This window comes from Nicotiana tabacum, chromosome 17 (assembly GCF_000715075.1).
Source record: "Nicotiana tabacum cultivar K326 chromosome 17, ASM71507v2, whole genome shotgun sequence".
In the NCBI taxonomy this organism is placed as follows: domain Eukaryota; kingdom Viridiplantae; phylum Streptophyta; class Magnoliopsida; order Solanales; family Solanaceae; genus Nicotiana; species Nicotiana tabacum.
The window spans coordinates 123,842,195-123,853,023 of record NC_134096.1 but is presented as its reverse complement, the minus strand read 5'-3'; the positions used below and the strand labels follow the sequence as shown (position 1 = coordinate 123,853,023).

At 37.0% G+C, this 10,829-nt stretch overlaps 1 protein-coding gene and 1 long non-coding RNA gene across 2 annotated transcripts; one reads left to right on the top strand and one right to left on the bottom strand.

Annotated features, from left to right (window-relative positions):
- Window positions 1–2,104: 2,104 nt before the first annotated feature.
- LOC142171630 (uncharacterized) lies at window positions 2,105–10,254 on the bottom strand. Its single transcript, XR_012701458.1, has 3 exons — window positions 9,987–10,254; window positions 7,632–7,742; window positions 2,105–2,345 (listed from the first exon to the last, which is right to left on the bottom strand). It is a non-coding gene; the product is annotated as an uncharacterized LOC142171630 (long non-coding RNA).
- Window positions 6,301–9,594, top strand: LOC142171629 (G-type lectin S-receptor-like serine/threonine-protein kinase At1g11300). The gene is made up of 7 exons (XM_075235001.1): window positions 6,301–7,697; window positions 7,793–7,900; window positions 7,987–8,183; window positions 8,256–8,466; window positions 8,552–8,795; window positions 8,879–9,029; window positions 9,134–9,594. Exons 1-7 carry the CDS (start codon window positions 6,416–6,418, stop codon window positions 9,431–9,433), a joined length of 2,493 nt encoding a protein of 830 aa, XP_075091102.1. The 5' UTR covers window positions 6,301–6,415; the 3' UTR covers window positions 9,434–9,594.
- Window positions 10,255–10,829: the final 575 nt, after the last annotated feature.

Genomic DNA, 10,829 nt, shown 5'->3' with positions numbered 1-10,829 from the left:
AAGTTGAAAAGAAGAAAACCCCCAAAAAATGAGGGGATTGAAATGTGATACTTGATATGAAGAAATCGTTCTATATAAGAACTATTTTAGATATACTAAAATACTATGTTCCTCATGAAAATAAAAGAAATGTTTCTTCGTATATATGTTTGACAAATGCGCATGGAATTAGAGAGAGAGAGAAACTAAGTAAAAGACTAATAAGCAAACTAGAAATGACGAATTCTTTACCGAATATAGAGAAAGAGAATCTCTCCCTGGAAAAAAAATGAAAGAAATATCTTAGGAATTATAAGCATGTCGATGCTTTCTTACAGTTCCAAATAAAAAGGATTTGAAGAAAAAGAGTTGAATAAAGGTTGTATTTGAAGCGTCACGTATCAAACATTCGTTTAAATGCCACTGAATCGACATTTCAAAATATTTTCAATACTTTTAATAGAAAATGAATTAAAGTAGTTTAATTAATAAAGATTCTCATAAACAGGGTAGAAACCCAAAACTCAATGTGGAAGTTTCCAAAAATCGGGGTGTCACAGAGTACATGAGCGTCTATACAACACAAGTCTAGAAGTAATGTCTGTGAAAGACTAAAACTAAATACATAAAGCGGAAAGATAGGGAAGGAGAGACAAGGTCTGCGAACGCCGGACAACTAACTTGGAATCTCCAACGATCAAGCTGTGCAAGGAAATCAACACCCACCGTGACTAGAAGCACCTAGATCTGCACGTGAAGTGCATGGTGTAGCGTGAGTACAACCAACTCAGTAAGTAACCCGGCCGATCGCTACTGTTCCCATGACCATCAACTGGATCTTTCGTTGTATCAGTTTGCCTTTCAACTTGCTTAGTAACAAGACTAAATAATGGACTGAAGTATTGACGAACTTCACAGATATAGTTTCATTATAGAAATTACAACATGGGAAGATAGGCATACTTTCAAGTTCGACAATTAAGGCCAAAACAGTTAATTCATATCATGTTCAATTGCAACAGGATATAATATCTTTCAAAAATTTCATGAAAGTGATATATGCCAACTGAAGTATAATAGCAATGGAATCAAATGCATAATCTCAGAGCAAAAGTTACCCAGTCCTCCCGTACACTCCAACCTCACAGTCACTCATTCCTCTCAGTCGCTCGGCACTCGCACTCGGTACTCGCACTCAGTAGGTACCTGCGCTCACTAGGGGTGTGTACAGACTCCGGAGGAGCTCCTTCAGCCCAAATGCTATAACAAGCCAATCATGGCACAAATCAATAAAACATGTTGCGACGTGCAGCCCGATCCCATAAGTATCCTCACAATCAGGCCCTCAGACTCACTCAGTCATCAACCTCTCTAGTCTCTCGAGCTCTCAGTCATCATAAAAATCATCCCAAACAGAAATGATATGATGTATCAATAAAGAATAATAGAGACTGAGATATGATATGCAAGTAAAATTATGACTGAGTGCAAAACAGCAATTTAGCAAATAATTCAACATGTAACACGACATCTGAGGGTCCCCACAATACCAACACATGGCCTAAACATGATTCCTAACATGATTTGTAGCTCAATTTCTATATCACAAGAAGAATATACGAATAACAACAGATTATTCAACTATACAATTCCATGAAATGAACCAAGTCACAATTCTTATGGCACACGCCCACACGCCCATCACCTAGCATGTGCGTCACCTCCAAAATCAAATACATGACACATAATACGTGATTTTATACCCTCAGAACCAAATTTCGAACTGTTACTTACCTAAATCCGAGCAAATCTTACTCTAACACATCTTTGTCTCGCGAAACGGCCTCTGAATGTCTCGATCTAGCCATAAACAATGCGATACAATCAACACGGACTAGAGGAATCAATTCCAATGCAGGGTAAGGCTGCGTATGATAGACCCTTGTGGTCCGGCCCTATCATGCCCTGAACTTGAGGAGCGCGACCGACGCTCAACTGAGTAAATCCAGTTAAGCAAGCCTAACTTGCATTAACCTCTCATCATTACTCATGCATGATTTACCAAAACATAATAAGATCTTGACTTTCATATTAAATATATTTGGCTCAATGGCCCATATTTTCTTTCTCATGGTGGTTACACAGCTCTATAAATAGTTGTAAATACTGTGAACATAAATACATGACAAAATTCAAATCTTTAATTACATGACCCATAGTATACATGGAGCTTCTATGACAATAGATACTTATATACATAAAATTAACTAGACCCAAACACCCATTAGAACTGTAGCGGGCTCACCATAAGCTGAGTAGTGAAGAAGATCCCTATCAAAGGTCCATATCATCCTGTAGAAGTATACCTACATCCATTAAAAGATGCATTTTCCCCGGCAAAAGGGACGTGAGTACATATGGAATAGTACTCGTATGTAAGGCAGTCAAAACAACAAATGAAAATATGATAACTCAAATAAGAGGCAAATAAAGTACATCAAGAAACTACGAAACATCCAATAGAATCACATTTCAAGTCTTATTATACGTGCATCATTCTAACCTTCTTTTAGGATCAACTGCGCCATATGAACTATACGTGGAATACATAATATAATGTAATTGTAACAACCTGTACAAACAAGGCCAATAAAAATGGCACATTCCTCTCTTATTTTTCACATATACATTTCATAGATCGTCCTTAGTGTTCACATATCATATTATACACCTATGCGTCTTATAGACCATTCACAGTATCACATATACAATACACCTGTGTATTTCATAGGCCGTTCACAGTGTTCACTTACACAATACAAATACATATATTCAAGGGCTTGGAAATACAACATGAATATGATGAATCATGGTAACAGTAAAAGGGCTTAGATAGTCGTTAACGTCAAGCAAATTTATCAAGATCTTCCATTCAAATTTATAGATATTAAGTCGGGGATCCTCTATAACCGCCTTCACACAAAGCGGCCCTTCCGCCTTCACACAAAGCGGCCCTGCCGTCTCACCCCAACATATGTGGGTGGAGGTGTATCACGATACCACAATCTCTACACAAAGTGGCCTTGCCGCCTCACCCCGACATATGCGGGTGGAGGTGTATCACCATACCACAATTCCTACACAAAGCGGTCCTGCCGCCTCACCCCAATATATGCAGGTGGAGGTGCGTCACAATACCCCAATCCCTAGATAAAGTGGTCAAGCCGCCTCACCCCAATATATGCGGGTGGAGGTGTATCACAATACCACAATCCCTACACAAAGCGGACATTCCGTCTCACCCCAATATATGCGGGTGGAGGTGTATTCCACAATACCACAATCCCTACACAAAGCGGTCCTGCCGCCTCACCCCAATATATGCTAGTGGAGGTGTATTCCACAATACCAAAACTCTACACAAAGCGGCCTTGCTGCCTCACCCCAATGTATGCAGGTGGAGCTGTAATCCCAATCACAATACCATATATAAACTCAAAAGGACATAATTTGTCATTACATTTAAGGTCGTAATTTCTCATATCATTGGAATACTTCATGTTCATGCTCATCATGGAGAAACACAACTCATTACATTAGCACATGCATGGTAAATCAATAAGTCGATTTCAATGGCACATGGGCCCAATTCCTTTTCTTAAGGTTCATCATCATTTAACAAAGGACATCTCCCTTCCATCTCATTATTCACTCCCTTGATATCTTGAGGTCATTATCTAGGTTCATGACTCTTGGGGAATTAACAATCGAAGTCATTTACATACATTATTTCAGAAGCATAGAAATATAGTTGAAACTATTGAGACATACAACACTTCATAATTCTCATTTAGGCAACGACCACATTTCATGTTCATACTATCGCTTACTTGTACTTGCTATGGGTGATCATAGAACATTAAGAGCATTTAGAACATTTAGGAACATCATAGTCTTTACTCGCAAGAACATAGGGATTTATAACACATTGGAAACAAAAGTACAAATACGTACATCTCATAGCCTTTCACACCATATATCACTTAATCCGTACTTTCAACCACTTACAACATTATTATTTCATTAGCTCTCTTGGCCATACATATGATTCTTTTTTCATGGCACAATGACCGTATTTCATATTCCACCTATTCATATCTTTCCTTTCATGGATCATTATCATAAATATCAACATATACAATATTCCATAAATCACAATTTTAGGTTCATTGGCAATGAAGACTTTAAACACAATGGATTTTTTTTCAAGAAATGGAGTAAAATGATTGGCAATCGAAGCACAAGTTAAAATCATAAATGAGTAACACACCATTTATTCTTGAAATACTTCTCCCCAAAAGGGCAACACACCATTTCAACTCATGATTATGTAAGAGCTCAAAACATATTGAAAATACCTACCAAGCATAACATTAGTTCGAACAACCACATTTGGACATGACTTGAGTACATAAGTTTTTGGATAATTCTATTTTCAGATTCAATTTGGAATAGTTGAATCAAGGCTCATTTCATAATACTTCACACATCATTTCATTTTGTTGGTGCTATTGGCCACAAGTATAACTTTCATTCTTGGCACGATGTTCATACTTTATATCCCCAACTCACTACTTTCACTTTCAAGTATCTTTATAGATTATCGACAACAAAGAATCTCTAATCACGACTTTTAGTACACCTATGAGCAATTAAGAGTCTTAAGCACATTGAGACTTCTTACACAATTTGACATAATAGCCTTCACTTGAAACACTACTTGGAGTCATAATATTTTTATACCCAACTCATACTTTGAACACATTCCCGAAGGATAACATCATATGATAAGAGCATCCGGAATACATTTTGAACATATACCTTTCAACACAAAGTTTATTCGGAATAGTTGATTTATAAAGAATAACTCGGGACTTACAAGAACATCATGAAATTCAATTCTAGGAAAGAAGTTTAGCCAACATACCTGGCTTTGAGCTTTCCTTAAATTACTACAATATTCTAAAAATTCTAGCAATCCCAATCTATTTTGAGACATAACAAAATTGAACACAAATTAGGAAGGTATTCAAGGTTTCAGCTCATTTGAGCATTTTATCAAACACTAGGTGTGCAAATTTAACTACAAGGTTCTTTTACAAGATTTCCTTCACTCCTCAACCCAATCTTTACTTATTTGAGCTCAAGAATATTCACACAAACCTTATTGGTACAAGAATATATACATAATACGCTTACACCCAAGAATCATACTCCTAATCACCAATCATTTACCCCAAACTCAAAATTGAAGACTATGGGTTTGAATCTTACCTCTTAGATGAAGATCTTGTGATTGGCTTCCTTGATTCTTGAAGATTGGTGCAAGATTGGATGATTAGAATGTTAGGTTCCCTCCTTCTCTCTCTAAAATTCTCTTACCTCTCTCTAAACCCTTAGAAAAATACCCCAAAATAAGCCCCAAAGGCTATTTATCAAAATGAGGTCGGGTTATGAAAATAGAAAAATTAACCCTCCGAACTCAGGTTCGCGGTCGCATAATGGACCGTAAAATTAATATGCGGGTCGCACAATGCACTGTAAAATTGATGCCCAGAAATAGGCTTCACTGGACATGTCTGCGACCATTTTGCGGTCGCATAACTACTTCTGCGGTCGCAGAATTGGCCGCAGAATTGCATTATGCCAACCTTTAGTAATTTGGTCATAACTTCTTGTAGGAGAGTCCAAATGACGAACGGTTTGAAGAGTTAGAAACTAGACTCGAAGGGATTTAATTTTATAGGTCATATATCACATACCCCCTTATATATATGTAGATATGTGCATCCAAAGTTTGGTCTTGTGCGTACCCATTTGAAACTTTAGTCTATCATGAAATTTCCAATTTCACTTAGACTTAGGGCTCACCTTAGACCCCACCCTACTTATAATATGACTCGTACACTCGTTATCATATCAATGTTTAAATGAAAAGTTGAGACAAGTTTAATGTATTTGGCCTATTATTTAATTTGACATTTGAACTACCACGTTCAAATAAAGCGCTGACCCCAAATTCACAGCGTTACTTTTTGGTCATGTCCGGCTTAAGATTGACAAGGAAATATCAACTGTTGACATTTCTAATTAGCATGGAAACTTCCTTACGTTGATGTGGTTTCCTTAGCCATCCTAAGTTAATGATCAAACATTTTAGTAATCACCAACTGTAGGAAATCCAATATGACGGGTCAATCAAGGCATTTGATTCAGACATTTGTTGTTGACAAATTAAGAATAAAAGGATACTGTTGAGCAACTGAAATAGAAAAAGAAGTGAAAATATCATGAAATACTGCAACTATAGGAAAATCAATTTCAGATGACAACCCCAGTTTTCGTGCTTATTGGCAGAAGAAAAGCTTGATAAGCAATGAAGCTACGTTGTAAGAAGATTTTTCTTTGGCGCGCTGTTCTTGTTCTGTTTTTTCATATAGCAAATGCTTTATCAGACACCATTAGTATCAATCAATCTCTGGGTGGTTCAGAAACTTTAGTTTCCAATAATAACAGATTCATATTGGGATTTTTTAGTCCAGAGAATTCGACGAATCGTTATGTTGGTATTATGTTTAATACCCAAACACCAAGTGTTGTATGGGTAGCCAACAGAGACAGTCCTTTACAAGATTCTAGTGGAAGAATAACTATATTAGAAGGTGGAAATCTTGTAATCTTGAATGCACAGAAGAAGAGTATATGGTCATCCAATATTTCAACAGCTGTGAGAAATACTACTGCCCAGCTCTCAGATACTGGAAACTTAGTTTTGAAAGACAGCTCCAGTGGGAGAACTCTATGGGAAAGTTTTAGTGATCTTTCAGATTCATTCTTGCAGTACATGAAACTTGGCAGTGATAAGAGTACTAACACGACGAATCTGCTGAAATCATGGAGAAGTTCCTTAGATCCTTCTGATGGGAGTTTCTCAGCTGGAATTCAACCTGAAACCATTCCCCAAATTTTCATATGGAAGAATGGCTTACCTCATTGGCGTAGCGGTCCATGGAATAAACAAATTTTCATTGGAATGCCAGATATGACTTCTTTCTATCTCAACGGATTTGATCTAGTAAATGACAACATGGGTAGTGCCTACTTCTCCTATTCATATACAGGTCATGGTGATGAGATACTCTACTTAGTCTTGAACTCAACAGGAGTATTGCAGGAAAAAGAACTACTATATGCTAGGAAGAATGACTGGACAGTAACATGGGCAAGTCCTGCAAATGAGTGTGAATTTTATGGAAAATGTGGGCCTTTTGGAAGCTGTGATCCTAGAAGCTCACCAATCTGCTCTTGTTTAGAGGGATTTAAGCCGAAAAGTGAAGAGGAATGGAGGAAAGGAAACTGGACCAACGGATGCATCAGAAAGACTGCATTAGAGAATGAAAGAAACAACTCTAACCTTGAGCAGGGTAAGCAAGATTGGTTTCTGAAGCTACAGTCAATGAAAGTGCCAGATTTGGCTATTTGGGTGCCTTTTGCCGATGAAGATTGTCATAAGGGTTGCTTGAGGAATTTTTCCTGCATAGCTTATTCATACTACATAGGCATAGGATGCATGCATTGGGAAGGAATCTTACTTGATGTCCAGAAATTCTCCACAGGCGGGGCAGATTTATTCCTTCGCCTTGCATACACTGAGCTTGGTAATACCTCCTTTTCAGAACTATAATATATGCTAGTATAAAACTCTGCAATTGCCAAAAACATATTTATAACGGAAACTGTTTTTGGAATGCAGATCAAAAGAGAGATATTAAAGTAGCCATTGGGATCATAGTACCAGTAGGCTCAATAGTTCTTGCCATTTTTGGATACTTTTCATGTAAATATTTGGCTAAGCACAGAGGTAACAATCTAATCTGTAACATTAGCAAATCTACAGTAGCTTTAATCATTCACTATCAGTTTATCTCTAATGTGCTTTTGAATCAGGAAGGAAGAAAAAGAGTGAGCTCTTATTAAGAGAATCAATGCCAAACTTCTACAAGGAAAGCATGGTTACAGATGACATCAACCAAGCAAAATTTGAAGAGCTATTCGTATACAACTTTGACATCTTAGCAAGTGCAACTGACAATTTTAACTTGTCTAGCAAGCTTGGGCAGGGAGGTTTTGGTCCAGTTTACAAGGTAATGTTCTCCGTCATTGAGTCATTTATTATCTTTTTCGGAATAGGCATTGACGGAATGATATAACTACAGGGGAAATTGCCAGAGGGACAAGAAATTGCTGTGAAAAGGCTTTCACAGTCTTCTGGTCAGGGGCTAGAGGAGTTTATGAATGAGGTTGTGGTGATTTCCAAACTTCAACATCGTAATCTTGTTAGGCTCCTTGGCTGCTGCACAGAAAGAGGAGAGAAGATGCTGGTTTATGAATGCATGCCAAAAAGAAGCTTAGATGCATATCTCTTCGGTTAGTTGATTACCATTACTTTTCTTTTATATACCACGGTGTCTAGCTAAAAAGGATATTGTTTGAAATATTCTCAAACTTACAGGTTCAAACCCTGAAGAGAAAGAGTTCCTAGATTGGAGTAAACGTGTGATCATCATTGAGGGAATTGGTCGAGGTCTTCTTTACCTTCACAGAGATTCAAGGCTAAGGATTATTCACAGGGATTTGAAAGCAAGCAACATTTTGTTGGATGAACAACTGAACCCGAAAATTTCAGATTTTGGCATGGCAAGGATTTTTCCAGGTAGCCAAGATCAGGCCAACACAGAGAGAGTTGTTGGTACCTAGTAAGTTCGTGTATCTTTGTCTTTATCTTTTCATGATTGCAAAGAATACACAAAGTAAACATTCAAAATATAACATGATGCAGTGGTTACATGGCACCTGAATATGCAATGGAAGGAAGATTCTCAGAAAAATCAGATGTTTACAGTTTCGGAGTTTTGTTACTAGAAATTATTAGTGGAAGGAGGAACTCTAGCTTTCACCAAGATGACAGTGCATTAAGCCTTCTAGCATATGTAAGTTCATATGAAAATTAATTAAGCTCCTACTACTTTTTATGAAATGACAACTTTTCATAATTCAAGTTTCCATTGTGTTGTCAAATGCGCTTGCTCTTCAGGCATGGAAGTGTTGGAACGAAAACAACATTGTCGAATTGGTTGATCCCAAGATAATAGATATGCAGTTTGAAAGGGAAATTCTGAGATGTGCACATGTTGGGCTATTATGTGTTCAAGAATATGCAGAAGATAGACCAAATGTTTCGGCGGTTCTATCTATGCTCACTAGTGAAATTTCTGATTTGCCAAGTCCTAAACAACCTGCATTTACAACAAGACCGAGCTGTTCCGAGAAGGAATCTTCTAAAACTCAAGGCTCTGTGAACACAGTTAGCATTACGATTATGGAAGGACGATAAGACATTTTAGCATTTTAATTTGGGCATGTATTTTATTCCTCCCCCTGTAATTAGGGATGTATCTGATTCTTTCCTGTAATTATTACTGCCTCTGATTCATTTGGTAATGATTCCACTCAATATTATCTCAGTACATTAAGAATTCAAGAGAAAAGAGTAAACTGTGCAAGTCACTTATGTAGTAGGTGTTTAATCATGAGTTCAGCACTAATAACATCAGATTAATAAATTGTTTTAGTTCTGCACCCTCCACAAACACACAGAGAGAAAGCAATGCTATATTGTTTGATAGTAGAATCCATATCCAAGCAAGAAGATAGCAAAGACTTCAAACTCAAAGTTGTTAAGCAGTAGCCTAAAAAGATGTGTTTCCTGAAATTAGAGAAGTTCATCTACTACTAAATTTGGAGTTACCTTTCTTTCATGGGGAAAATGACTTCCATTACAGCTATCTTAACGTTTAATTTTAATATCAATTGTTCCAGTCTAACACTTAAAACATTATTATCAATCTTTACTACTATTCGGAAACAGTTAAGAGAAAACTACTGACCTTTGTTCTCGGAAAAAAAGGCATTTGTTCGTATAGTTCAGCTTCTCATATACGCATCCAACTGAAATATATATAGCGTGGCTGGTCAGGATCTGAAACCTCTGCATTTTAATCTCCTCATTAAGGTTTTGATTTTGACAATTCGAGAGTCCATTATAAATCTGCTTTCATTATTTTAACCAACTTAGCCATATTGGATAATTCAGAAAAGGGTTTAAAATGTCCCTAAGCTATTGGAAAAGTTTGAAAATATCCTTTACCCACCTTTTGGGCTAAAAATACCATACACCTTTTTAGTTCACTTATACCCTTTGACCGTTAGGTCAATGCTGAATTAAAAATAATAATTATTTAAATTTCACGTGAAAACTTCTTATTGATCGAAATTAAAATATCTAACCTATTAGAAAGACTCACACATATCTACCCATTTTTCGGACTAACCCACCCCAAATACTAACTCGACCCGAATAAAAAGTTCAACTAAAAAAGACGCCCCACTTCCGTCTAACTCCGGGTTAACTGCTGTAAAAAGCACATTAGGAAACCAGGAGATCAAAATTATGCTTCACTAGTGGATTTTCTTGACCAATCTGGGAAACTACAAGAAGCAGAGAAAGTCGTTGAATAAATGCCAATGCAACAAACAGAATTAGCACTGAATTGGTGAAAATAAATTTTCAGCTTATGTGGTTGATAGGGTTTATTAGTTAGGATCTGTTAGCCATGATGTAATGCTACTGCTAATAAACATCAAGAAGCTACAAAGACCTAGGAAAATGCTTACTCACCAACATGTTGAGGTAAAGATATTTCACACAGATGTAATGCTACTGCTTATAG